At 46.1% G+C, this 27014-nt stretch overlaps 1 protein-coding gene across 3 annotated transcripts; it reads left to right on the forward strand.

Annotated features, from left to right (window-relative positions):
- The first annotated feature begins 80 nt into the window (after positions 1–80).
- Positions 81–27014, forward strand: G6PC1 (glucose-6-phosphatase catalytic subunit 1). 3 transcript variants are annotated; one of them, XM_074019702.1, is made up of 5 exons: positions 81–378; positions 3411–3520; positions 6649–6754; positions 8465–8580; positions 26582–27014. In XM_074019702.1, the coding sequence occupies exons 1-5, from the start codon at positions 149–151 to the stop codon at positions 26692–26694; spliced, it is 675 nt and encodes a 224-aa protein (XP_073875803.1). In that variant the 5' UTR covers positions 81–148; the 3' UTR covers positions 26695–27014. The 3 variants fall into 3 exon arrangements, with proteins under 3 accessions (XP_073875803.1, XP_073875802.1, XP_005584372.3); XM_074019701.1 differs by lacking the exon at positions 26582–27014 and adding an exon at positions 9775–12201 and having other exon boundaries at positions 81–564; XM_005584315.4 differs by lacking the exon at positions 26582–27014 and adding an exon at positions 9775–12201.

The following is a 27014-nucleotide window of genomic DNA, read 5'->3' on the forward strand; positions in this document are numbered from 1 at the left end:
TTTGAGTCCAAAGATCAGGGCTGGGTTGACCTGAATACTGGATACAGGGCATATAAAACAGGGGCAAGGCACAGACTGATAGCAGAGCAATCACCACCAAGCCTGGAATAACTGCAAGGGCTCTGCTGAGGTGCCAAGGGAAACGAGGATGGAGGAAGGAATGAATGTTCTCCATGACTTTGGGATCCAGTCAACACACTACCTCCAGGTGAATTACCAAGACTCCCAGGACTGGTTCATCTTGGTGTCCGTGATTGCAGACCTCAGGAATGCCTTCTACGTCCTCTTCCCCATCTGGTTCCATCTTCAGGAAGCTGTGGGCATTAAACTCCTCTGGGTAGCGGTGATTGGAGACTGGCTCAACCTCGTCTTTAAGTGGTAAGAACCATATAGAGAGGAGATCGGCAAGAAAAAGAGGCTGGCATTCGCTCTGGAAATATCTGTCCATCAGAAGTTGCTTTCCCCCAGGCTATTCAGGAAGCCACGGGCTACTCATCCTCCCAACCCTTCTCTCTGACTTTGGATCATCTACATAAAGGGGGAAGACAGAAAAAAATCCTACCAGTGAGTTGAAAATACAGGAAAGCCTATTTCATATGGGTTAAAGGGTAGGACAGTTGAATTTCGTGAAAAGTCTGAATTATATAGGCTTTGAGCAAAGAGTTTTCTTAGTGTGAAGCAGAAGAGGTAACATAAAGAAAGATGTATGGGGCCAGGCATGGTGGCTCACACCTGTAATCCCAGCACTTTGGGATGCCGAGGTGGGCGAATCGCTCCTGGGCGAACTCAGGAGTTCAAGACCAGCCTGGGCAACACAAGGATACTCCATCTCTACAAAAACATTACGAAAATTAGCTGGGCGTGGTGGCGTGCACCTGTAGTCCCAGCTACTCAGGCGGCTGAGGTGAGAGGCGGAGGAGGTTGCAGTGAGTTGAGATCGTGCCACTGCATTCCAGCCTGGGCAACAGAGTAAGACCCTGTCTCAAAAAAAAAAAAAGATGATGTATGCTGTATGAAAAAAGGAAACAGATGATTCAACAGCCTGTTTTGTGGGGTAATGAAAAGTCACCCTGGGAACCGGGCTCCAGCCCTCGTTCTACCACCCACCAACTACATGTCCTTGGCAAGTCATATCAATTATCTGAGTTTCTGTTTTATAATCTACAAATAGGTTATCTCTGGCAGCTTAATAATAATCAGGGTTAACATTTACTAAACAGTACATGCCAGGCCATGTGCTATGTGCTTTTCTGTGAGGTCGTTACTGCTATTTACAGAAATAGTAGATGCAGAGACCAAGGTGCTGAGTTAAATGATTAGGCCAACGAGGTTAGTACATGCTGAGCCAGGACGGAAGCCCAGGCAGGCAGGCTGGCTTCCGCAGCAATGCTCTTAAGAACTATGTTACATCCAGTGCTGATAAACTGACTCTTTGTGGGGGGGAAAAAGCCCTGAGTTTAGCATTTGCCAGTTTTCTACCACATAAACACTCCCATTATGGCTTCTTTCTTTCTTTTCTTTTCTTTTCTCTTCTCTTTTCTTTCTCTCTCTCTGTCTTTCTCTCTCTCTCTCTCTCTTTCTGCCTTTCTCTCTCTCTCTCTCCCTCCCTCCCTCCCTCTCTCTCTCTCTCTTTCATTTGTTTGAGACGGAGTCTTGCAGTATCACCCGGCTGGAGTGCAATGGCGTGATCTCAGCTCACTGCAACCTCTGCCATTCGGGTTCAAGTGAGTCTCCTGCCTCAGCCTCCTGAGTAGCTGGGATTACAGGCGCCCGCCACCATGCCCGGCTAATTTTTTTGTATTTTTAGTAGAGACAGGGTTTCACGATATTGACCAGGCTGGTCTCAAACTCCTGACCTCATGATTCGCCTGCCTTGGCCTCCCCAAGTGCTAGGATTACAGGCGTGAGCCACCACACCCAGCCACATCATTCTAAAAAATAAGAAGATGAAGTGTTATTCCAAACATCTGATCTCCATTGAAGAACCATGCAATCTCTCTGGGTTGGTAGAGGTCAGAGTTAGTGGCTCTCCCCGATTTCTGTGAGAAATCACTATTCCACCGTCACAAGGGATAAAAGGCATCCTGACTGACAGTTGACACCTATTTCCACAGTGAAAGATACATCTAGTGCTTTTAAAGGGGAAGTGGTTTGTCTGAGACACTCTGTTTCAAAGCAGAGAGGATTCCGAAGCTATATACATCCTTACAGAGAGCAATTCTGATGGAAATGCAGGCCATGTTTCCTGGGGGAGCTCGTCCTAGGGGCTGGAGTACATTCTCTGATGTCAGAGGAAATGCAAGATTCCTTGAGGCCTGAGGGAACCCATGGTACATGCAAGTCCAAGTTTCAAACTCTAGTTCCATATGCATTCTTCCAGGATACATACTGCTTGAGGTTAAAAAAAAAAAAAAAAAAAAAAGTCACATAGCTGCCATTATATGGATTTCAGGATCTTTTTTTTTTTTTTTTTTTTTTTTTTTTTGACATGGAGTCTCGCTCTGTCGCCCAGCCTGTAGTGCAGTGGCATAATCTTGGTTTACTGCAACCTCCGCCTCCCAGGTTCAAGTGATTCTCCTGCCTTAGCCTCCTGAGTAGCTGGGATTAAAGTCACGCACCACCACACCTGGCTAATTCTTTATATTTTTTGGTAGAAACAGTGTTTCACCATGTTGGCCAGGCTGGTCTGAAGCTCCTGACCTCATGCGATCCGCCCTCCTCGGCCTCCCAAAGTGCTGGGATTACAGATGTGAGCCACCACACCTGCCCGGAGTTCAGAATCTTGGGCTTCATTATTTGTGTTTAAATAGATCATACAGTCAGGCGCAGTGGCTCATGCCTGTAATCCCAGTACTTTGGGAGGCCAAGGTGGGAGCACTGCCTGAGTTCAGGAGATGGAGACCAGCCTGGGCAACATGGTGAAACCCCATCTCTACTAAAAATACAAAAACTAGCTAGGTGTGATGGCACACACCTGTAGTCCCAGCTATTCAGGAGGCTGAGGTGGGAGGAGCCCAGGAGGTAGAGGTTGCAATGAGCTGAGATTGCGCCACTGCACTCCAGACTGGGTTACTGAGCCAGATCCTGTCTCAAAAAAAAAAAAAAAAGAAGGAAGGAAGGAAGGAAAGAAAGAAAGAAAAAAAGAGAGAGAGGAAAGGAAGGAAGGAAGGAAGGAAGGAAGGAAGGAAGGAAGGAAGGAAATACATTCAAACGAACAGTTCAAAATGAAGTTACATACATAAGGATGTGTCATGAAACATCTCCCTCTCACACTTCTCCCCAGCCACCCAGTTCTCCCTTCTAGAGGCAACATGTGAAATCCTTCTCAAGCTACAATCTTCTTGAAGGTGTGGGCTTTGGGCAAAAGCGTTCATTCAGTAACCCCAGAAACTCGTTCTGTTTCTCCATAGGATTCTCTTTGGACAGCGTCCATACTGGTGGGTTTTGGACACCAACTACTACGGCAACACTTCTGTGCCCCTGATAAAGCAGTTCCCTGTCACCTGTGAGACTGGACCAGGTAAGCATCCCAGCCCCTGTAGAGATAGAAGCTGGTGGACCTCGTTCATCTGTTATGGATGAAACTGACCTTGAGGGCACATGAGGAAAGCCATTCCTTTGTACTTTTGTCATGCTCTTCAATTGGCACAAATTAATTCACTTCAGCAATGCTTTCCTGAATAGCACAGTAGTATTGGAAATCTGCCTGTTACAGAACCTGGGTGGAGTCCAGAGAGGTATGGGCACCCACGGGCAAAGGCTCATGAGAGTCACTGCCCTGCAGCGCTGTGTCCTGAGAAAGGAGGGGGCAGAAGCCTGAGCTCCTGGGGGTCCTCCCCAATGGCCCGGCCCACTGGATGTGCCCTCCTGAGCTGACCGTCCAATCCCTCGCGTACCTACATTTTATTAGTTACAGCCAGATGGGTACTGTCAAATCAAATGATAGATTTTATTTTCAGTATGTAATAGGAAGCCCCCTCCCTCGCCCTAAAGTCTCAGCTGCCCTCTGAGACTAGTACCCTCTAAGGTACTAGCATCCCTTCCTCAGAGACCCTTTCCTGACCCCAAAACTAGGGAAGGTCCCTTAGTTATTCGCTCTCACAGACCATTCATTCACCTCAGAGCATTCACTCATTCAGCTGTTACTTACCAAGCACCTACTGGGAGCTCTACGCTGTTCTATGTGCTAGGGATACCTCACAGACACAAAGATCCCTGCCCTTGTGGAGCTGAAATCTGAATAGAGGAGGTGAAATATACAAAAATTGTAATAAATAAGTAAACTAGGCCAGGCGTGGTGGTTCATGCCTGTAATCCCAGCACTTTCGGAGGCCAAGGTGGGTAGATCACCTGAGGTCGAGAGTTCAAGACCAGCCTGGCCAACATTGTAAAATCCTGTCTCTACTAAAAATGCAAAAATTGGGCCGGGCGCGGTGGCTCAAGCCTGTAATCCCAGCACTTTGGGAGGCCGAGATGGGCGGATCACGAGGTCAGGAGATCGAGACCATCCTGGCTAACACGGTGAAACTCGTCTCTACTAAAAAATACAAAAACCTAGCCAGGCGAGGTGGCGGGCGCCTGTAGTCCCAGCTACTCGGGGGGCTGAGGCAGGAGAATGGCGTAAACCCAGGAGGCGGAGCTTGCAGTGAGCCGAGATCACGCCACTGCACTCCAGCCTGGGCGACAGAGTGAGACTCCGTCTCAAAAAAAAAAAAAAAAAAAATTGATCGGGCGTGATGGCACATGCCTATAGTCTCAGCTACCTGGGAGGCTGAGGCAGGATAATTGCTTGAACCTGGGAGGCAGAGGTTGCAGTGAACCAAGATCGGGCCACTGCCCTCCAGCCTGAGTACAGAAGGAGACTCTATCTCAAGAAAAAAGTAAACTATTAATATGTAGGATAGGCCAGGCACGGTGGCTCACACCTGTATTCCTTGCACTTTGGGAGGCTGAGGCCGGTGGATCACCTGAGGTGAGGAGTTCAAGACCAGCCTGGCCAATATGGTGAAACCTCGTCACTAATAAAAAAAAAATACAAAAACTTAGCCGGGCGTGGTGGCAGGCACCTGTAATCCCAGCTACTCAGGAGGCTGTGGCAGGAGAATCACTTCAACCCGGGAGGCAGAGGTTGCAGTGAGCCAAAATCGTGCCACCGCACTCCAGCCTGGGCAACAGAGAAAGATTCTGTCTCAAAAAAAAAAAAAAAAAAAAAGTTCAAATGAATTATCCAAGGTATATAATTAGTTACAGGGAAGAAGAAGGGAGGAAGGAAGAGAGGCAGAAAGGAAGGGAGGAATGGAGGAAGGGAGGGAGGGAGGGAGGAAAGAAAGCCTTTATTTATCTATGGGGTTCCCTGGAAAGCAGGCTGAAATGGAGGTTCACATGTAGGAGTTTAGATACTCTGAGGAAATATATTTGTAGAAGGGAAGGAACAAGAACAGGGCAGAAGGAGAGGTCCAGTTGTGATTCTGCCTCATCCAACTCCACAGGGAGCTCTGAAGCTGGGGATGGCTCCTCAGAGTTGGCCCCAGTTGGGTCAAGGGAATCAGATCCCGGGGAGAGCGTAACCTTGACCAAGGCGACTCTGTTTAGCCCAGGGCAATGCCCGGAGAAGGCTGAGAGCAGAGAGCCATCTGCCATCACACTCTCAACAGCTACGAAATAAGTCCTGCAGTTCAGGAGGGAGGTCTGGGCGGCACATCTCAGGACCCTCTGTCTCTCAGGGTAGAGGAATTAAGAATGGGATGGGAACCAGACTGGGCATGGTGGTTCACACCTATAATCCCAACACTTTGGGAGGCCAAGGGTGGGAGGATTGCTTGAGCCCAGGTGTTCAAAACCAGCCTGGGCAAACAAACAAACAAACAAACAAACAAAACACATTTTAAAAATTTGCTGGGTGTGGTGGTGTGCACCTGTGGTCCCAACTACTCAAGGGGCTGAAGCAGGAGGATTGCTTGAGTCCAGGAGGTCAAGGCTGCAGTGAGCTATGATCATGGCACTGCACTGCAGCCTAGGAGACAGAGCAAGACCCCATCTCTAAAAAACAAACAAACAAACAAAAAACGGAACCGGTTGCAGGCGGGGTTAGATAGCGTGGTCAGAGTAGGACTCACTGAGAATGTGAGATCTCAGTCAAGTCTTAAAGGATGTGAGGGAGTAAGTTTCTGGCAGAAGAGCTATGAAGGGCTGTCTGGCCAGAGAGGATAGCCATGCAAAAGCCCTGAGGTGGGAACGTGCTTGGTGTGTTTAAAGGAAAGCAATGAGGCCAGTGTAGCCAGAAGAGTGTGCAAGGTGAGAAGGAACAGAAGATGTGGAGGGCAGATCAGTTTGTAATTGTACGCCCAGTATACTGATTCTTTGTGTAATCTCCAGACTGCATTTAACTGCAAGAGCAGGGATCCTCTCTGGTTTTGCTCACCATTGTATTCCCAGAGCCTTGCACAATGCTTGGTGCATAGTAGATGGAAATTTGTTAAATAAATGACTTATGGATAACGAATAGATGGGAAGATGGGTGGATGGATGGGGGGTAAACAGATGTATGAATGGGTAGACGGGTGGATAGGGGGATGGCTGGGTAGATGATGCACTGTCTCCCAGATGAGGACTTTTTCACCTGTACTCATTCTCTTTCCTGCCCTTTAGGGAGCCCCTCTGGCCATGCCATGGGTACAGCAGGTGTATACTACGTGATGGTCACATCTACTCTTTCCATCTTTCGGGGAAAGAAAAAGCCGACCTACAGATTTCGGTAAGAAGTCACCACTGGGGTGTAGGTGGTGGAGGGCAGGAGGCGGCTCTCTCTGTAGCTGACACACCACGTGCTCTTCCTCACATACCCCTAGCCCACTCCCACACCTGGGCAGGCACTGATTAAGAGTTGTGGCAGTTTGGATAAGGGTGAAACTCAGAGTCACGGAATGTTTGGGCTGAAAGGGATCCAGTAGTGCAATCCCTTGTTTTACAGATAAGGAAACAAGGCCCAACACCACGAAGGGACTTATAAAAATCAGGTAGTGAGGTAGCAGTAGGGCTTAAATAAAAACCCATGTCTGTACCAACCACAGAGTCGCCCACTCAGGTTAACCAGAGAAACAGAAGATATTCTTATTACAGAGAATTCCGGGTGTGCAGCCACAGTGCAAATCCTTTTTATTTTTGTTTTTGAAACGGGGTCTCGTCTGTCATCCAGGCTGAAGTGCAGTGAAACGGTAACGGCTCGCTGCAACCTCTACCTCCCAGGCTCAAGCGATCCTCCCACCTCAGCCGTCTGAGTAGCTGGGACCACAGGCCACACACCACACCCAGCTAATTTCTCATATCTTTTTGTAGAGACAGGGTTCTGCAATATTGCCCAGGCTCAGGCTGGTCTTGATCTCAAGCAATTGGCTTGCCTCAGCCTCCTAAAATATTGGGATTACAGGCGTGAGCCATGGTGCCAGCCCATGCAAATCCTTAATTATCAAATAGATAAAACAGGGAGGTTAAAATTCATATATGCAAGGGTTCACCACTTGCCACAGGCATCTTTCTTTTTTTTTTTTTTTTTTGAGACGGAGTCTCGCTCTGTCGCCTAGGCTGGAGTGCAGTGGCGCAATCTCGCCCCACTGCAACTTCTGCTTCCTGGGTTCAAGCTATTCTTCTGCCTCAGCCTCTCGAGTAGCTGGGACTACAGGCTCGTGCCACCACACCCGGCTAATTTTTGTATTTTTAGTAGAGATGGGGTTTCACCATATTGACCAGGCTGGTCTCAAACTCCTGACCTAGTGATCCGCCCGCCTCAGCCTCCCAAAGTGTTAGGATTACAGGCGTGAGCCACCAGGCCCGGCTTACTTATTATTATTATTATTATTATTTTTGAGATGGAGTTTCGCTCTTGTTGCCCAGGCTAGAGTGCAATGGTGCGATCTCGGTTCACTGCAACCTCCACCTCCTGGGTTCAAGCAATTCTCCTGCCTCAGCCTCTCAAGTAGCTGGGATTATAGGCATGCACCACCACACCCGGCTAATTTTGTAATTTTTTTTTTTTTTTTTTTTTTTTTTTAAGTAGAGAAGGGGTTTCACCTGTTGATCAGGCTGGTCTCAAACTCCTGACCTCAAGTGATCCACCCACCTCGGCCTCCCAAAGTGCTGGGATTACAAGCGTGAGCCACCGTGCCTGGTCAATTTTGATTTTTTTTTTAAAGATACAGGGGTCTTGCTATGTTGCCTAAACTGGTCTTGAACTCCTGGCCTCAAGTGATCCTCTCACCTTGGCCTCCCAAAGTATTGGGATTACAGGTAAGAGCCACTGCACCCAGCCCCCAACAGGCATCTTTGGGCTTTTGAGTACCGGCTTTAATTTACAAAAATTCCACTGAGAGCACCTAAGTTTGCTAGGCTCCAACATTCCTGCCGGGGCTGTTTTCTCTTCTGAAGGATCTGCACCTGTGTTCTGTTACGGTTGCCTCTTCCGTTGCAGGTGCTTGAATGTCATTTTGTGGTTGGGATTCTGGGCTGTGCAGCTGAACGTCTGTCTGTCACGAATCTACCTTGCTGCTCATTTTCCTCATCAAGTTGTTGCCGGAGTCCTGTCAGGTATGGGCTGATCGGACTCCCTTCCTCCTCCCCGCAACCCCATTCCATTTCTCCCCCTAACGAGGACAAAATCCCAGCATTCCAGCCACATCCTGTGTGTAATCGGTACTGTGAGCATTTCTGTGGGTTCAAAGTCAAGAATGAGCAAGTTGAAATGATTAATTTCTGTAGGAGTGCCCAGATCCATAGAATGAATTGTGTAGAAGTTACCATGCATCAAATTAACTAACCAAATTGAATTAGCTTGAAATCTCGGAGCTTTTTACAATCTTTATTTCTTACTGATCTTCAACAGGCCCTAATTTACTTTTCAGGGAATCTGCCAAATTTAACAAATTAACACGGTGTCCTAGGAAAGCTCTTTATTTAAATACATTCATTTGCAAACCTAATAGATAACTGCAGTTGATCTCTTTTATAGGTTCAGAGTTTTGAATATCTGTGTTTTCTTAGATCCAGTTAACAAGGGTAAGACAAGATTTAGGTTAAACATAAGAAAGATTTTGTGGGAGGCACTACCATATAAGACCTTAACAAAACTGTGGAATTTCTCCCCTGGAGATTTGTAAGAACAGAACACAGCAGCATTCAAAGAAGAATGTTGAGAACAAGGGAGATGATGGTTTCATGGTAATCACAAAAGTAACACAGCATTTAGTAGTGGGTTCTATGTTTGAGGAAGAACCTGGAAGCCATATCACATGAAAAACCTGGGAATGTTTAGGTTAGAGAGAATAACTGTCCAAATGTGTGACAGAGGGACTAGATCCATCATTTACTAACTCCTGCAGAAAGAACTGAGAAAATAGACAGTATTAGAGGGGGACCAGTTTCACACAGACAAGGAAGAACTATTCAGCAATCAATTCCATTCAAATATAAAATGGACTGTTCTAGTGGGGGTGAGCTCCCTACCTCTAAGGGTACTCAAGTAGAGATAGGAGGACCTCCTGGTAGGAAATTTGCGTATGGGGGGAGAATGTACGTGATATGGCACCTCCATCTGAAAGAGTCTATGTTGAGGGCAGACTGGAGTCACACATGCGAATAAGCCAGGCGACCCTCCAATCTGCCATCTGTGATTTAATTCCACAGTCACAGAACGGATGGCATGTCACCCACTGCTCCAAACCCACCTCTAGCAAAGGTCCCAGATCCTTCCTATCTCTCACAGTAATTCTTTCTTCCACTCAGGCATTGCTGTTGCAGAAACTTTCAGCCACATCCACAGCATCTATAATGCCAGTCTCAAGAAATATTTTCTCATTACCTTCTTCCTGTTCAGCTTCGCCATCGGATTTTATCTGCTGCTCAAGGGACTGGGTGTAGACCTCCTATGGACTCTGGAGAAAGCCCAGAGGTGGTGCGAGCGGCCAGAATGGGTCCACATTGACACCACGCCCTTTGCCAGCCTCCTCAAGAACCTGGGCACCCTCTTTGGCCTGGGGCTGGCTCTCAACTCCAGCATGTACAGGGAAAGCTGCAAGGGGAAACTCGGCAAGTGGCTCCCATTCCGCCTCAGCTCTATTGTAGCCTCCCTCGTCCTCCTGCACCTCTTTGACTCCTTGAAACCCCCGTCCCAAGTCGAGCTGGTCTTCTACGTCTTGTCCTTCTGCAAGAGTGCGGTAGTGCCCCTGGCATCCGTCAGTGTCATCCCCTACTGCCTCGCCCAGATCCTGGGCCAGCCACACAAGAAGTCATTGTAAGGGATGTGGAGTCTTCAGTATTTCAAGTCAACAACTGTGCCAGGGATTGAGGGGGACTAGTATTTGAAGCAATGGGTGCTGGTATTTGGAGCAAGTGACATGCCATCCATTCTGCCATTGTGAAATTAAATCACAGATGGCAGATTGGAGGGTCGCCTGGCTTATTCCTATGTGTGACTCCAGCCTGCCCTCAGCGTAGACTCTCTCAGATGGAGGTGCCATATCACATACACCCTCCCAGCATAAGCAAGTTTCCTGCTAGGAGGTCCTCCTCTCTCTACTTGAATACTCTCACAGGTAGGGAGCTCACTCCCACTGGAACAGCCCATTTTATCTTTGAATGGTCTTCTGCCAGCCCATTTTGAGGCCGGAGGTGCTGTCGGCTCAGGTGGTCCTCTTTTACAATCCTAATCATATTGGGTGACGTTTTTGAAAAGCTAATGAAAAGCTATTGAGAAAGACCTGATGCTAGAAGTTGGGTTGTTCTGGATTTTCCCCTGAAGACTGACTTACTTGTTCTTCTGTCAGATATACAAAAGTAAGACTTCCAGGTAGGGTCAGATCACAAGCCCAGGCTGGAGATCCTAACTGAGAATTTTCTACCTGTGTTCATCCTTACCAAGAAAAGGAGAAAGGAGCTCTGAATCTGATAAGAAAAAAAGGCTACATAAGGAGGAGTTTTTAGTATGTAGCGTATCATGCAAGTGCTATGCCAAGCCATGTCTAAATGGCTTTAATTATATAATAATGCACTCTCAGTAATGGGGGACCAGCGTGAGTATAATTAATAGGTGGTTAGTGGGGTAATTCTGCTTCTAGTATTTTTTTACCGTGCATACACGGTCTTTGTATTTCCTTGGATTTCTGAATGGCTGCAGTGACCCAGATATTGCACTAGGTCCGAACATTCAGGTATAGCTGACATCTCCTCTATCACATTACATCATCCTCCTTATAACCCCCAGCTCTGCTTTTTCCAGATTTTTCCACTGGCTCCACATCCACCCCACTGGATCTTCAGATGGCTAGAGGGCAACTCTGGTGGTGCTTTTGTATGTTTCAATTAGGCTCTGAAATCTTGGGCAGAATGACAAGGGTAGGGCCAGGATTTCTCTCTCAGAGGTCACTCCAGTGTTTCTTTTGATTCCCAGAGGGTAAATATGACTCCTTTCTCTATCCCAAGCCCACCAAGAGCACATTCTTAAAGGAAAAGTCAACGCTTTCTCTTTTTTTTTTTTTTTTTTTTTTTGAGACAGGGTCTCACTACATTGCCCAGGCTGCTCTTGAATTCCTGGGCTCAAGCAATCCTCCCACCATACCACAGCCTCCTGCATAGCTGGGACTACAGGTGCAAGCCACTATGTCCAGCTAGCCATCCTTGCCTGTTTTTCTTTTCTTTTCTTTTGAGACGGAGTCTTACTCTATCACCCAGGCTGGAGTGCAGGGGCACGATCTTGGCTCACTGCAACCTCTTCCTCCTGGTTCAAGCAATTCTCATGTCTCAGCCTCCTCAGTAGCTAGGACTACCGGCGCGCACCACCATGCCAGGCTAATTTTTATATTTTTAGAAGAGATGAGATTTCATCATGTTGGCCAGGCTGGTCTCAAACTCCTGACCTCAAGTGATCCATCTGCCTTGGCCTCCCAAGGTGCTATGATTACAGGCATGAGCCACTGCGCCTGGCCCTCCTTGCCTGTTTTTCAGTCTCAGCTGATTTGCAGAGTATTTCTTCCCCACACCGCCCCCCACCAAAAAAAAAAGCTGAAGCCTATTTATTTGAAAGTCCTTGTTTTTGCTACTAATTATATAGTATACAATACATTATCATTCAAAACAACCATCCTGCTTATAACATCTTTGAAAAGAAAAATATATATGTGCAGTATTTTATTAAAGCAACATTTTATTTAAGAATGAAGTCTTGTTAATTACTATATTTTAGATGCAATGTGATCTGAAGTTTCTAATTCTGGCCCAACTAAATTTCTAGCTCTGTTTCCCTAAACGAATAATTTGGTTTCTCTGTGCCTGCATTTTCCCTTTGGAGAAGAAAAGTGCTCTATCTTGAGTTGACCAAGAGTCCCATTAGGGATAGGGAGACTTATAAAGCATCTACAGGGGCAAAGGCAGAGTCGAGCACATAAACGAAGGCCCAAAATCAGCAAAGAACCAGAAAGATTCAGAGTTGGCCAAGACTGAACATTGGCTACCAGAGCACAAGTCAGCATGAGTTGCTCTATGGCATCAAATTGCAACTTGAGAGTAGATGGGCAGGGTCACTATCAAACTAAGCAATCAGGGCACACAAGTTGCAGTAACACAAGACTAGGCCAGCTCTGGCATCCAGTAACTCACTGTCAGCAAGATTTTGGGTTATAGTTCAAGAAAGTCTAAACAGAGTCAGTCACAACACCAAGGAATGCTCAAGGGAGCTATTGCAGGTTTCTCTGCTAAGATTATTTCATCCTGGGTGCAGGGTTCTACCTCCAAAGACCTCAAATCATCACCGTATCCCTGGATTTCCTGAGGGTGAGATCTGCTATTTCACATCAGAACTCTGGAGTCTGTATATTCAGGGAAGATTGCATTCTCCTACTGGATTTGGGCTCTTAGAGGGCATTGTGGGAACTAGGCCCCTCACAGAATCAAACGGTCCCATCCAGGGAGAAAGAAATAGTCTTTTTTTTTTTTTTTTAATAGAGATGGTGGGTCTCACTATGTTGCCCAGGCTGGTCTTGAACTCCTGGGTTCAAGTGATCCTCCTGCCTCAGCCTCCCAAAGTGCTGGGATTCCAGCGTGAGCCACTGCACTTGGCCAGAAATGGTTTTGATCTGTCTGAACTGAACCCTACTGCTGAGGCACAGCCCCATCCTTGATAATCTATTTGCTCCCAAGGACCAAGTCCAAGATCCTTATAAGAGAGGTCTGCCAGAAAGTAAATACTGCCCCCACTCCCTGAAGTTTATGAGGTTGATAAGGAAACATAACAGATAAAGTTTATTGAGTGCTAACTTTATGCCAGACTCTGTTCTATGTACTTTGTTTATACAATTAACTCGCTTGGTTCTCCCAGCATCTCTGTGATTTGGCTACTGTCATTTATCCTCATATTACAAATAGGTCTGGAGGGGTTAGGCATCTTGTCCAGAATGGTGGAAATAGGTTAAGGATCAGGCAGTCTGGGCTGAGCATGGTGGCTCACACCTGCAATCCCAGCACTTTGGGAGGCTGAGGTGGCAGATCGCCTGAGGTCAGGAGTTCGAGACTAGTCTGGGCAACATGGTGAGACCCCATCTCTACCAAAAACACAAAACATTAGCCAAGCGTGGTGATGCATGCCTGTGGTCCCAACTACTCAGGTGGCTGAGGTGGGAGGATCCACTGAGCTCAGGAGGCAAAGGTTGTAGTGAGCCGAGATTATGCCACTGCACTCCAGCCTGGGTGACAGAGTGAGACCCTGTCTCAGAAAAAAAAAAAAAAGAAGCAGCAGCAGCAGGCAGTCTGGGCGGGGTGCTGTGGCTCAAGCCTGTAATCCCAGATACAAAATAATCATTTTGTAATATAGCCGGCTTATTTTATTTATTTATTTATTTATTTATTTTGAGATGGAGTCTCGCTCGTCTCCCAGGCTGGAATGCAGTGGCGCGATCTCAGCTCACTGCAAGCTCTGCCTCCCAGGTTCACGCCATTCTCCTGCCTCAGCCTCCCGAGTAGCTGGGACTACAGGCGTCCACCACCATGCCCGGCTAGTTTTTTGTATTTTTAGTAGAGACGGGTTTCACCGTGTTAGCCAGGATGGTCTCGACCTCCTGACCTCGTGATCCACCCCTCTCAGCCTCCCAAAGTGCTGGAAATACAGGCGTGAGCCACCGTGCCCGGCCTATAGCTGGCTTATTAGACAGAACAATTTGATCACTCATCTATTCCCCAAGTTATAGATTTATGTCCACTTTAGAAATGGTTTGTGAGGCAAATTTAAGTGACTGATGACAGTTTTAAAGCAAGGTCCATGTCATGTTATGGCATAATTTGGTAGAATGTTCTAGCAGTGTATCAGTTTTCAGGTGGTAGGCTTGAGGATGATATAAACACACACACACACACACACACACACACACACACACACACACACACACAATGCAATTCTATTAATGCCCAAGGAAAATAGACCCATTAAGGAAGTCCAACTTCTGCTGCCTGGACCAGTGCTGCCATAGCACACATAGACCAAAGGCTTAGGTTTTTGTGGTTCTGGAGTCTCTTCCTATTCTATTTCTATTCCATTCCATTCCATTCCATTCCATTCCATTCCATTCCATTCTAGATGGAGTGTCATTCTATTCTAGATGGAGTCTCACTCTGTCACCCACGTGGGGGCACAATGGCACAATCTCAACTCACTGCAACCTCCAACTCGTGGGGCTCAAACGATCCTCCAGTCTCAGCCTCCCGAATAGCTGGGACTACAGATGCATACCACCATGCCTGGCTAATTTGTTTATTTTTTGTAGAAACGGGGTCTCAAGCATCCTCCTGCCTTAGCCTCCCAAAGTGCTGGGATAACAGGCATGAGCCACTGCACCCAGCCATGTTTTTGATTTTTAACAAAATTGTAACACCTTTAAAAAACACCTTTAAAAAAATGTATAACAAGGCCAGGCACGGTGGCTCATGCCTGTAATCCCAGCACTTTGGGAGGCCAAGGCAGGCGGATCACCTGAGGTCAGGAGTTCAAGACCAGCCTGGCCAACATGGTGAAACCCCGTCTCTACTAAAAATACAAAAAATTAGCCAGGCGGGGTGACACATGCCTGTAATCCCAGCTACTCAGGAGGCTGAGGCAGGAGAATCGCTTGGACCTGGGAGGCAGAGGTTGTGGTGAGCCCAGATTGCACCATTGCACTCCAACCTGGGCAACAAGAGTGAAACTCCATCTCAAAAAAAAAAAAAAAAAAAAAAAAAAATTGTATGACAGCTTGAGATATAATTCACAATACCATACAATTCACTCATTTAAAGTGTATAATTCAGTGGTTTTCATTCTACTCCAACCCACTCAAGCCTAGGCAACCACTAATCTACTTTCTGTCTCATAGATTTGCCTATTTGGGGCATTTCATATAAATAGACTCCTACAATATGTGGCCTTTTGTGTCTAGCCTCTTTCACTTAGCTGTTTTCAAGGTTTATCTGTGTTGTAACATGTATTGGTACTCCATTTCTTTTTATGGACAAGTAATATTCCATTGTATGAATATATCACATTGTATGAATATACCACATTTATCTGTTTATCAGGCCAGGCATGGTGGCTCACATCTGTAATCTCAGCACTGTGGGAGGCTGAGGCAGGAGGATTACTTGAGCCTAGGAGTTCAAAACCAGCCTGGGCAACACAGGGAGACCTGTGTCTACAAATACTAAAAGATTAGCTGGGCATGGTGGCACATGCCTGTAGTCTCAGCTACTCAGGAGGCTGAGGTGGAAGGATGGCTTGAGGTGGAGATGGAGGCTGCAGTAAGCCACTGCACTCCAACCTAGGCAACAGAGCAAAAGCCTGTCTCCAAATAATGATTGAATGAATGAATGAATGAATGATAAATAAATAAATATTTGTTAATTAGTTGATGGGTAACTGGCTTGTTTCCACTGTTTGGCAACCACAGGCACGCACCACCACATCTGGTTGTTTTTTGTTTTTGTTTTTTTTTGTAGAGACAAGGTCTCACTATGTTGCCCAGGCTGGTCTCCAACTCCTGGGCTCAAGCAATCCTCTTGCCTTAGCCTCCCAAAGTGCAGGGATTACAGGTGTGAGCCACCTCACCCAGCCAGGTGGTCAGATTTTATGTGAGGAACTTTCAGTGCACTCCTCCATTTGCATTGCCAATGTCTTTGTTTGTCCAACAGGCGTTCCAGGAACATTTCATTTGCAGACATGTCTGCATATCTGAAATTCCAGCTGTAATTAATTGACTCATTGTTTGCGACTTGTCAAAATTTGCTGACTTGTTTTCTGAAAATCATGACTTTAGCTGCTGAATTACTAATATTCATTGACTTCACTCTGCAGTAACTGCTGAACTAGGCTGTAAGGCCTGTTTGTGTGAATACGATAGGACTATACCATTTGTATGCAAAAGTTTTTCAAGTGTCTTCTCGATAATAGAAAACACTCTGGCTAGATAGCCTTCTGGTTATGTGGTTAAGGAAATAATTGACTAGAAGTGGCATGAAGAAGCAGGCAACAAAAATCACTTCCATCAGGGAACCAAGACCTTCGTTAATCAGAGGGAAAACTAGTGATTTTCTAATCCAGTGATGGACAATTCGAAGCTCAAAGTCTAATTTCAGGGAGAAAGGTTAAAAAGCTGCATCCAACCGGGCGTGGTGGCTCAAAGCTGTAATCCCAGCACTTTGGGAGGCCGAGGTGGGTGGATCACCTGAGGCCAGGAGTTTGAGACCAGCCTAGCCAACATGGTCAAACCCCGTCTCTACTAAAAATACAAAAAGTAGCCAGGCACAGTGGCACATGCCTGTAGTCCCAGCTACTGGGGACGATGAGGCAGGAGAATCGCTTGAACCTGGGAGGTTGCCGTGAGCTGAGAATGCGCCACTGCACTCCAGCCTGGGCAACAGAGTGAGACTCTTGTTTGTTTGTCTCAAAAACAAACAAACAAATAAATAAATAAATAAATAAAATACAAAGCTACATCTGGACTGGACGTAGTGGCTCATACCTGTAATCCTAGGACTTTGGAAAGAGGCCCAGGCAGGAGGATTCCTTGAAGCCAGGAGTTCAAGACCAGGAGTGCAACATGACAAGACCCTATCTCTACAAAAAAAATTTTTTTTTAATAAAAATTAGGCCGGGTGCAGTGGCTCATGCCTGTAATTCCAGCACTTTGGGGGACGAGGCAGGAGGATCACTTGAGGTCAGGAGTTCGAGACCATCCTGGCCAACATGGTGAAACCCTGTCTCTACTAAAAATATAAAAATTAGCTGGGCATGGTGGCCCGCGCCTGTAGTCCCAGCTACTCAGGAGGCTGAGGCAGAAGAATCGCTCGAACTCGAGATGCGGAGGTTGCAGTGAGCTGAGATCTTGCCATTGCACTCCAACCTGATGACAGAGTGAGACTCTGTCTCAAAAAAGAAAAGAAAAAAAAAATTAACCGGGCATTATGGTGTGCTCCTGTAGTCCTAGCTACTCGGGAGGCAGAGGTGGGAAGACTGCTTGAGCCTGGGAGGGTGAAGCTGCAGTGAGCCATGATTGTGCCACTGTACTCCAGCCTGGTGACAGAGCAACACCCTGCCTCTAAAAAGATAAATACAGAAAAATAAAGCTGCATCTGGGCTGCTCTTCTCAATAAAAGAAAGAAGTCTATAAATATTTTTTATTTGTCCTGAGTTGGCCTCTATTTCAAAAAAGAAAGTTGCTCACTATAAATTCTACCCAAAAATTTTTTTCATTTCATGAATATAGAAATGAAGGCCAAGAGAGGTGAAGTGGTGCGTCTAAGTCACATAACTCACATGTTCACAGGTCTCTTTATTCTCAGCAAAGAGCAGTCTCCTCTCTGCCAGTCTCCTGCGTATGTTTGGGCTGCGGTGTCAACGTGCAGCTGTTGAAACAGAAGTAAAAGACATATGTAAACAGTACAGTCAGATTATTTGAGCCAGACTGAGGCCTTATTAACCAAATTAAAGGCAAAGCTAGAATAATTGTGTTTGAAGTGGCCTTCTCCTAATTATGTTATGGGTTTCTCTCTTCTTTTACTTTTGTAAGTCTCCCCAGGACACAAGGGTAATAACTAACTACAACCAGAACAGCTGGGTGTGTTTGTGGAGTTTGGGTTTTTTTTAGCAAGAAGCTAGTTTTCCAGCCAGCAAATTTTCAATACTTTCCTTTCTGCCACCTCCTCACTTTCTTCTGCTCTTCTCATTCCATAGTTACTGCCCTCAGAACAGTTCAACTCAGCTTCAACACTAGAATGGCCTCATGCTGCTCCATCACAGAACTGGGGATTCTAATCCTTTATTATTCTGTGCTCCTTTCTCTCTCTCCAGAGGCAAAAAGAATGAAAACTGGGGCTGGGCGCAGTGGTTCACACCTGTAATCTCAACACTTTGGGAGGCCGAGGCGGGTGGATCACTTGAGGTCAGGAATTCGAGACCAGCCTGGCCAACATGGCAAAACCCAGCCTCTACTAAAAATACAAAAATTAGCCAGGCATGGTAGCACATGCTTGTAATCCCAGCTACTCGAGAGGCTGAGGTAGGAGAATCACTGGAACCTGGGAGGCGCAGGCTGCAATGAGCTGAGAATGTATCACTGTATTCCAGCCCAGGAGGCACAGGTTGCAGTGAGCTGAGATTGCAGCACTGTACTCCAGCCTGGGTGGCAAAAAAAAAAAAAAAAAGGAAAGAAAGAAAAGAAAAGAAAAAATAAATTTGTGGGAAAAAAGGATGAAAGTCAAATTTCTTTCCCTCCATTGTGAACTGTTTTGAGATTCTTGACAGAGGCATGCCACCTTTGAGGGCACGAATGTCATCTTTTCTACTCCATCTTTCATTCTAATCTTCTACCCCGGCTGATTGGCAATGCTGCCGCTGATCCCTGCTTGATCCACCCTGGCCATTAACTCAAATGAGCCTTTTGAGAGATGTAATTTGGCTTAATTGATTTAATAAGCTGGGTGGCAGCTGGGCGCAGTGGCTCACGCCTGTAATCCCAGCACTTTGGGAGGCCGAGGCAGGCGGATCATGAGGTCAAGAGATCGAGACCATCCTGGCTAACAAGGTGAAACCCCATCTCTACTAAAAATAGAAAAAATTAACCAGGCATGGTGGTGGCAGGCACTGTAGTCCCAGCTACTCGGGAGGCTGAGGCAGGAGAATGGCATAAAACCCGGGAGGCGGAGCTTGCAGTGAGCCAAGATCGCACCACTGTACTCCAGCCTGGGCGATAGAGTGAGACTCCGTCTCAAAAAAAAAAAAAAAAAAAAAAAGCGGGATGGCATAAATCTGTTTCTTTACTTAGATCTTTAAACTGCCAAGGTCTTTCCTGCCAGTCGATTTGTTCCCTACACAGTGACTGCAGTGGAATGACAGGGGCGTCATCTCTCCTTACAGACTGCTGTGAAACCACTATGGACACCCCTGCACCAAAGCCTCCAAAGGGCTCCTCAGTGGAGAAGCCTTAGGTGAGGCCCTGACTCCTGATGGGTATTAGCGTCCATCAGGGAGAAGCTGACACAGCAGCCTTGGTCTTTGATCTGGCTCTCTGAGCTTTGTCAGCAGGCTCACTAGCTACAGCGGCCGCCAACTGTTATCTCCAGAACTATGCCCTTTCTCATTTTTCACCTGTGCTCTGCACAGCGATAAGATACTCTGCACAGCTTCTAGGAACTTCCAAAGGGTAAATGATCCCAAAAGTAAAGACTTCATCAACTGGTGAGTTAATTTATCCTCCAGTTAGGAGATAGCTGAACTCAACCCACTTTGTTGTTGTTGTTGGTTGAGACACGGTCTCACTCTCACCCAGGCTGGAGTGCAGTGGCCCGATCATGGCTCGCTGCAGCCTCAACCTCCCAGGCTCAAGTGATCCTCCCACCTCAGCCTCCCGAGTATCTGGGACTACAGGTGCATGCCACCATGCCCGGCTAATTTTGGAGGTTTTTGGTGTTTATTTGTAGAAATGAGGTCTCCTTATGTTGTCCAAGCTGGTCTTGAACTCCTGGGCTCAAGCAATCCTCCCACCTCAGCCTCCCAAACTGCTGGGATTACAGGCATGAGCTACTGCACCTGGCTCAGGTCTGTCTTAAGTAGATTTGTCACTCTAAATTCCAAAATCTTTCCCTCCCATCAGGTCTACTCTTTAAAACTGGAGTTGTCCCATCTGAGTTCACATAAGTAAAATGACTCTTGGCTCCAGGCCTCTTGTAGAGACCTTGAGCTGACTATGTTACTAGGTACCCACAGATGTGCACATCATTAAATACAGGATAAAATGTGGAGTCAGACTGAGAGTCTTAGCCAAAGAGTGAGGGGGAAATAGGCAGGGCTGGCAAAGAGCCACCTATTGTAAATTTGGTAAACTGCTCTCCCCAAAAAAGGCTCTGGTGTACTTCATATTGTTGTTAAATCACCAGGGAGAAGAAAGAGTAAAACAAAACACATTCTCAGATGAACAAACAAAGAACATAGTTAAGACAAACTCTGCCTAACACTGGTGCTGAGTGATTCTCAGCTTGGATTGGACTTCTTCAGAGAAGGTGGAAGAGATGACATACTTCTCTGTTGTCTCATTGCTGTAAAACTCATGTCCAATACTGTTGGCACACACTCCCATTTTAATTTGTTTGTTATTAATGAATAATATCCTAGCCGGGCACAGTGGCTCAAGCCTGTAATCCCAGCACTTTGGGAGGCCGCGACGGGCGGATCACGAGGTCAGGAGATCGAGACCATCCTGGGTAACCCGGTGAAACCCTGTCTCTACTAAAAAATACAAAAAACTAGCCGGGCGAGGTGGCGGGCACCTGTAGTCCCAGCTACTCGGGAGGCTGAGGCAGGATAATGGCGTAAACCCGGGAGGCAGAGCTTGCAGTGAGCTGAGATCTGGCCACTGCACTCCAGCCTGGGCGACAGAGCGAGACTCCGTCTCAAAAAAAAAAAAAAAAAGAAAAGAAAAATATCCTAATTTAATTGTTTCTTACTGTCCAAGTTAAGGTTGAGAAAGAAAAAAAAAAAATCCCAGGCCAAATAGCCTTCTGATGAGGTTGTTTTGTTTTTGTTTTGTTTTGTTTTTTTGAGCCGAGTCTCACTCTGTTGCCCAGGTTGGAGTGCAATGGCACCATCTTGGTTCACTGCAACCTCTGCCTCCCGGGTTGAAGCGATTCTCTTGCCTCAGCCTCCCAAGTAGCTGGGATTACAGGTGCCCACCACCCTGCCCAGCTAATTTTTGTATTTTTAGTAGAGAGAGGGTTTTACCATGTTGCCCAGGCTCATCTCGAACTCCTAACCTCAGGTGATCCACCCACCTTGGCCTCCCAAATTGCTGGGATTACAGGCGTGAGCCACCGTGCCCCGTCTCTAATGAGGATGTTAAGGTAAGAATTTATTAGCAAAGTGAACTTTAAATCATGTGTAAACTTTAATAATAGTTCATTCCACTGTGTGTTTCCTTGCTTCCCGGTTGGTAAATACTAATTCATACCCATGATGTATTATTTTTAAAATACTATATAGCCCCTAAAGCTTACTGCAAATATCTATCCACCTCCTATTTCTTACAGTTCCTTGATTCAATGTCCTGTTAGTTTCTCTGACTGTTCAGTTTCGTATTCTGAATTCTTGTGTTTCATGTTTAAAAAAAAGAAAAAAAAAGTGTGAGTCTTCTTCTGTAGAAATGAGGTCTACATTACAGCCTGATTCTGTAATAGTAATTGAAGAGTCAGTGTTACTTTTCTGTAAATGTTTCTTTGGCATCTCTGATTTATTTGACTTCTGAAATCTAATTTCTTCCTCTTTCTCCTTTGAAAAAGTAGGTCCCTTCCACTTGGTTCATTGTGGTGAGCCCTGAGCAATGTCTAGAGATTGATCTTCCAGCAGACAGTGGATCGATTCCAGGAAGGTTTTAGTACCCGGCCTGTCTTTGCAGTTCTGCAATCTTCAGAGTCTCCAAACTCTGATGCTAGCATTTACATTTTCCTGTGCACAGGGAAAAAACTACGAAGACTTTTTGCTGCAAAATGAAAATGCACTGTCTGATCTACCTTGTAACTGCTGTCTACTTTATATACTCAAATAGCTGTGTTTAGGATCGAAATGGTCAGGTCTGGCATATACTGCAGTAGATACTGCAATTCACAAGCAATTTTACAGAAGAAGCACCCAAACCCGACTCTAAACTATGTTTGCCTTTCCTCAAGAGTCACTTCTAAACTTTTTTTCACAACACACATTTTTCATAGTTGTAACCTTTCCATTTGGTGTTTTGTTTTGGGGTTTGTCACTTAATCTAATCTACACATTCCCCAGAGCCAGCAGAGGCTACATTCCTGTCATTTAAAATCATTTGCTGGTGTTTTCCTTATGTCACTATACCATAATTTGCTGAGCCATTTCCTTATTTGGTATTTGGATTATTTCCAATTCTTCACTCTTATAAATAGCGGCAAAGCAACATCTTTGAACAAGTTGCATTTTTTCCCTTTTGGGTTATTTCCTTGGGGTATATTCCCAAAACTGGTATTGCTGGGTCAAAGGTTTGAAAAGTTTCATAGCTCTTGTTACCCACTGCCAGAATGTTCTCCAGGCAGATTGCAGCATGTTTGAGCATTTCAAATGTTTAAGTAGGTTTCCCACGATATAAAATAATATTAACCATCATCTTTTTTTTCTGATTCTTCCATAACCTTCATGAGGGAAGGAATTGCAAAATTTCAAAACAAAATAAAAATAAAGATGAAAAAGCACTATTTCTGTAGCCAGAGATGAGCCCTTTTAGGCTAGCTTGATTGTAATGTCAGCTGATGAGGATCTGAGACTGAGATAGTTTTCGGGAGAATTTAAACCCTACTAGTGGCAAGCAATCAGGAAAACTTGTTAAGAAGAGTAGATAGGGAGGCAAAAAATAATAAAAAAGGTTGCATTCTCTTTGCTCAGCTACCTTTAGAGTAATGTCCCCAGCAGAGAGAAAAATAAACTTTCCGTGCCTTTCAGATTCAGGTTATCCATTATCTTTAGGTGACTTCTAAGGATTGTGAATGCTTGCAGACCTTGATATCCTCGGCTTCAGAACTGAAAGATTTTTTGGTTTTGTTTTTGGTTTTTATTTTATTGAAACAGCATCTCATTGTGTCACCCAGGCTGGAGTGCAGTGGCGCAATCACGGTTCACTGCAGCCTCCACCTCCTGGGCTCAAAGGATCCTGCCACCTTAACCTCCCAAGTAGCTAGGACCACATGCACGTGCAACCATACTGGGCTTTTTTTTTTTTTTTTTGAGACAGAGTCTCGCTCTGTTGCCCAGGGTGGAGTGCAGTGGTGGGATCTTGGCTCACTGCAACCTCTGCCTCCTGAGTTCAAGTGATCCTCCTGCTTCAGCCTCCCAAGTAGCTGGAATTACAGGCGCCTGCCACCACACCTGGCTAATTTTTGTATATTTAGTAGAGATGGGGTTTCACCATGTTGGCCAGGCTGGTCTTGAACTCCAGGCCTCAAATGATCTGCCCGCCTTGGCCTCCCAAAGTGCTGGGATTACAGGCAAGAGCCACCACACCTAGCCTTCTACTCTTTATTTTGAAAAACAGCAAATTAAAAAAATGCAATGGTTCGCAATCAGCCTGGGCAACACAGTAAAACCCATCTCTACTTAAAATACAAAAAAGTAGCCAGGCGTGCTGGTACACACCTGTAATCCCAGCTACTCGGGGGACTGAGGCAGGAGAATCATTTGAACCAGGGAGGCAGAGATTGCAGTGAGCCAAGATCATCCCACTGCACTCCAGTCTGGACAACAGAGTGAGACACCGTCTCAAAAAAAAAAAAAAAAAAAGCAATGAATTTCTGTATATTCTTCTTGTAAATCACCAACTACAGTATTCACATGTTGCCACATTGCTCTATCACTGTCTCGCTAGATATATGTACATATTCTTGGTTTTTGATCATTCATTTCAGCAAAATTTACAGTCATCATGGCCTTTACTTCTAAATAACTTCATGTATCTCCCAAAAGCAAGGACATTTTCTTACATAGCCACAATAACATGTGTTCTTTTATAAATGAACCTCAGTTTAAGAAAAACAAAAAATTAACAATAAACTGAGGCAAATTAAATATTTTCTGTTTCAATACCTTGCACCGTGGGTTCAAAGACCTCCTTGCTCACTGAAGCTCAGCTGCCCTGCTTGCCACTCGTCCACACCCCGGAGCTGTGGCCCATCCCTGCTGGGGAACATTCCGGAAGACCCTTGACTCCTTGGCTCTGCTGAGCCTCAGATTCCTGCTGGGGCTTCGAATGTCTTAGTGCCAATCTACACATTTCCTTCCTTCTCTGAAAGCCAACAAGTTGATCATTCAATTAACAGAACACTTAGATTACTGTCAAAGTTAACATCTTTATTTTATTACTGTAATAAGAAACTTTAAACTCTAAATGTTTCAAATTATTTGTTCATAAAATCCCTTATGATTACCACTTATGTAAGCAGGGTCCATCTTTTAATTTAATAATTTTTCAACTGGAGCAATTCATTCATTTCACAAGTATTTATCAAGTATCTACCATATTCCAGGCATTTCTGGAATTTAAATAGTTAGTACAGGCTGAGCGCGGTGGCTCACGCCTGTAATCTCAGCACTTTGGGAGGCCAAGGCAGATGGATCACCTGAGGTCAGGAGTTCAAGACCCACCTAGCCAACATGGTTAAACCTTGTCTCTCCTAAAAATACAAAAATTAGCCTGGCGTGGTGGCATGTGCTTGTGGTCCCAGCTACTTGGGAGCCTGAGGCAGGAGAATCACTTGAACTCAGGAGGCAGAGGTGCAGTGAGCCAACATTGCGCCACTGCTCTCTAGCCTGGACAACAGAGCGAGACTCTGTCTCAATAAATAAACAAATACATACATACATACATACATACATACATACATAAAATAGCTAGTACATTTGAACAACTACTATGTCCCAGGCACTGGGACACCTAGGTTAATCCTCACAATGATTTCTATTCCAATTTTCCAGGTGCATAAACTAAGAAGTTAAGTAACTTGCCCAACACCCAGGCAATCTGCCTCCATCTGGAACCTGTGTTCACAGGCACCAGGTAACACTGCTGGGAGAGCCTTAGGGGAAGCTCTTTTGTGGGGCCACCAAGAGCACCCACATTGCTGAGATAGAGGGGACTCTTGCCTTAGGTGGGGCTGGTTGTTTTTGAAGGAAGGACTCCCCCAAAAGGCAATTCCATTTTCCCAGCTTCTGTGCTCTAGCAGATAAAATAGATAGCAGCAAGAAAATGGCACCTGTGTGTGTGTGTAATTGTTTCTGAAAAATTGACAATGCAGTCAACCTTAACTTGGCTTCTAGGACATTCTCAGTGTTCTCTTCCCTCTGGTCATGCCTCCTCTGTCTCCTTCAACAACCTTCACCCTGGTTTTCCATGTCCCAGGACCTCAAGGCTCTGTGCGGGTCCTTTTTTCCTCACGTCCTATCTGAGATTTAAATTTCCCTCTGTGGCCAGGCACGATGGTTCACACCTGTAATCCCAGCACTCTAGGAGTCTGAGGTGGGCAAATTGCTTGAGTCCAGAAGTTCGAGACCAGCCTGGCCAACACGTGAAACCGCCGTCTCTACTAAAAATACTAAAAATTAGCCAGGCATGGTGGTGCGTGCCTGTAGTCCCAGCTACTCAGGAGGCTGTGGCAGGAGAATTATCTGAACCCTGTCTGGGCAATCAGAGTGAGACCCTGTCTCAAAAAAAAAAAAAAAAACAAAGGCCAGGTACGGTGGTTCACGCCTGTAATCCCAGCACTTTGGGAGGCTGAGGAGGCTGGATCACCTGAGGTCACGAGGTTTGAAACCAACCTGACCAACATGGCGAAACCCCGTCTCTACTAAGTACAAAAAAGTAGCCAAGTATGGGGCGCATGCCTGTAATCCCAGCTACTTGGGAGACTGAGGCAGGAGAATCACTTGAACCTGGGAGGCAGAGATTGCAGTGAGCTGAGATCGCCCATTGCACTCCAGCCTGGGCAATAACAGCGAAACTCCGTCTCAAAAAAAAGGAAAAAAAAAAATCCCCTCTGGATCCCGCAGGGCTCCATCCTGTCCACGCTGCTCTGCAGCCTGTGTTACAGTGACATGGAGAACAAGCTGTTTGCCGGGATACGGCGGGACGGGCTGCTCCTACGTTTGGTGGATGACTTCTTGTTGGTGACACCTCACCTCCCCCACGCAAAAAACTTCCTCAGGACCCTGGTCCTAGGTGTCCCTGAGTACGGCTGCGTGGTGAAATTGTGGAAGACGGTGGTAAACTTCCCTGTGGAAGACGAGGCCCTGGGTGGCGTGGCCTTTGTCTAGCTGCCGGCCCACGGCCTGTTCCCCTGGTGCGTCCTGCTGCTGGACACCCGACCCTGGAAGTGCCGAGCGACTACTCTAGCTATGCCCGGACCTCCATCAGAGCCAGTCTCACCTTCAACCAAGGCTTCAAGGCCGGGGGGAACATGTGTCGCTTGTGAACTCTTTGGGGTCTTGCGGCTGAAGTGTCACAGCCTTTTTCTGGATTTGCAGGTGAACAGCCTCCAGACGGTGTGCACCAACATCTACAAGATCTTCCTGCGGCAGGCCTACAGGTTCCACGCGTGTGCACTCCAGTTCCCGTTTTCAGAGGTGAAGCCAGCTGAACTTCCTGGGTCAAGTGGAGCCTTGGAGAACTTTTCTGTCTTACAAGAGGATTGTAAAACACACCAATCAGTGCTCTGTAGCTAGCAAGAGGATTGTAAAATGCACCAATCAGCACTCTGTAAAATGTACCAATCAGCACTCTGTAAAATGCACCAATCAGCAGGAGCCTAAAAGTAGCCAATTGTGGGGAGGATTGAAAAAAGGGCACTCTGATAGGACAGAAATGGAACATGGGCGGGGACAAATAAGGGAATAAAAGCTGCCCACCTGCCCTCCCACCAACCAGCGGAGGTAACTGTGTTGGGTAACCTCTCCACGC

Source organism: Macaca fascicularis, chromosome 16, assembly GCF_037993035.2.
Source record: "Macaca fascicularis isolate 582-1 chromosome 16, T2T-MFA8v1.1".
NCBI classification, from domain to species: domain Eukaryota; kingdom Metazoa; phylum Chordata; class Mammalia; order Primates; family Cercopithecidae; genus Macaca; species Macaca fascicularis.

What these genes read in the sequence shown, in the direction of transcription:
- G6PC1 (XM_005584315.4), top strand. Translation starts at nt 149, where the DNA reads ATGGAGGAAGGAATGAATGTTCTCCATGACTTTGGGATCCAGTCAACA. An exon ending in CTCAACCTCGTCTTTAAGTG is followed by an intron (nt 379 to 3,410) that starts GTAAGAACCATA and finishes GTTTCTCCATAG; the next exon opens with GATTCTCTTTGGACAGCGTC. An exon ending in TGTTGCCGGAGTCCTGTCAG is followed by an intron (nt 8,581 to 9,774) that starts GTATGGGCTGAT and finishes TCTTCCACTCAG; the next exon opens with GCATTGCTGTTGCAGAAACT.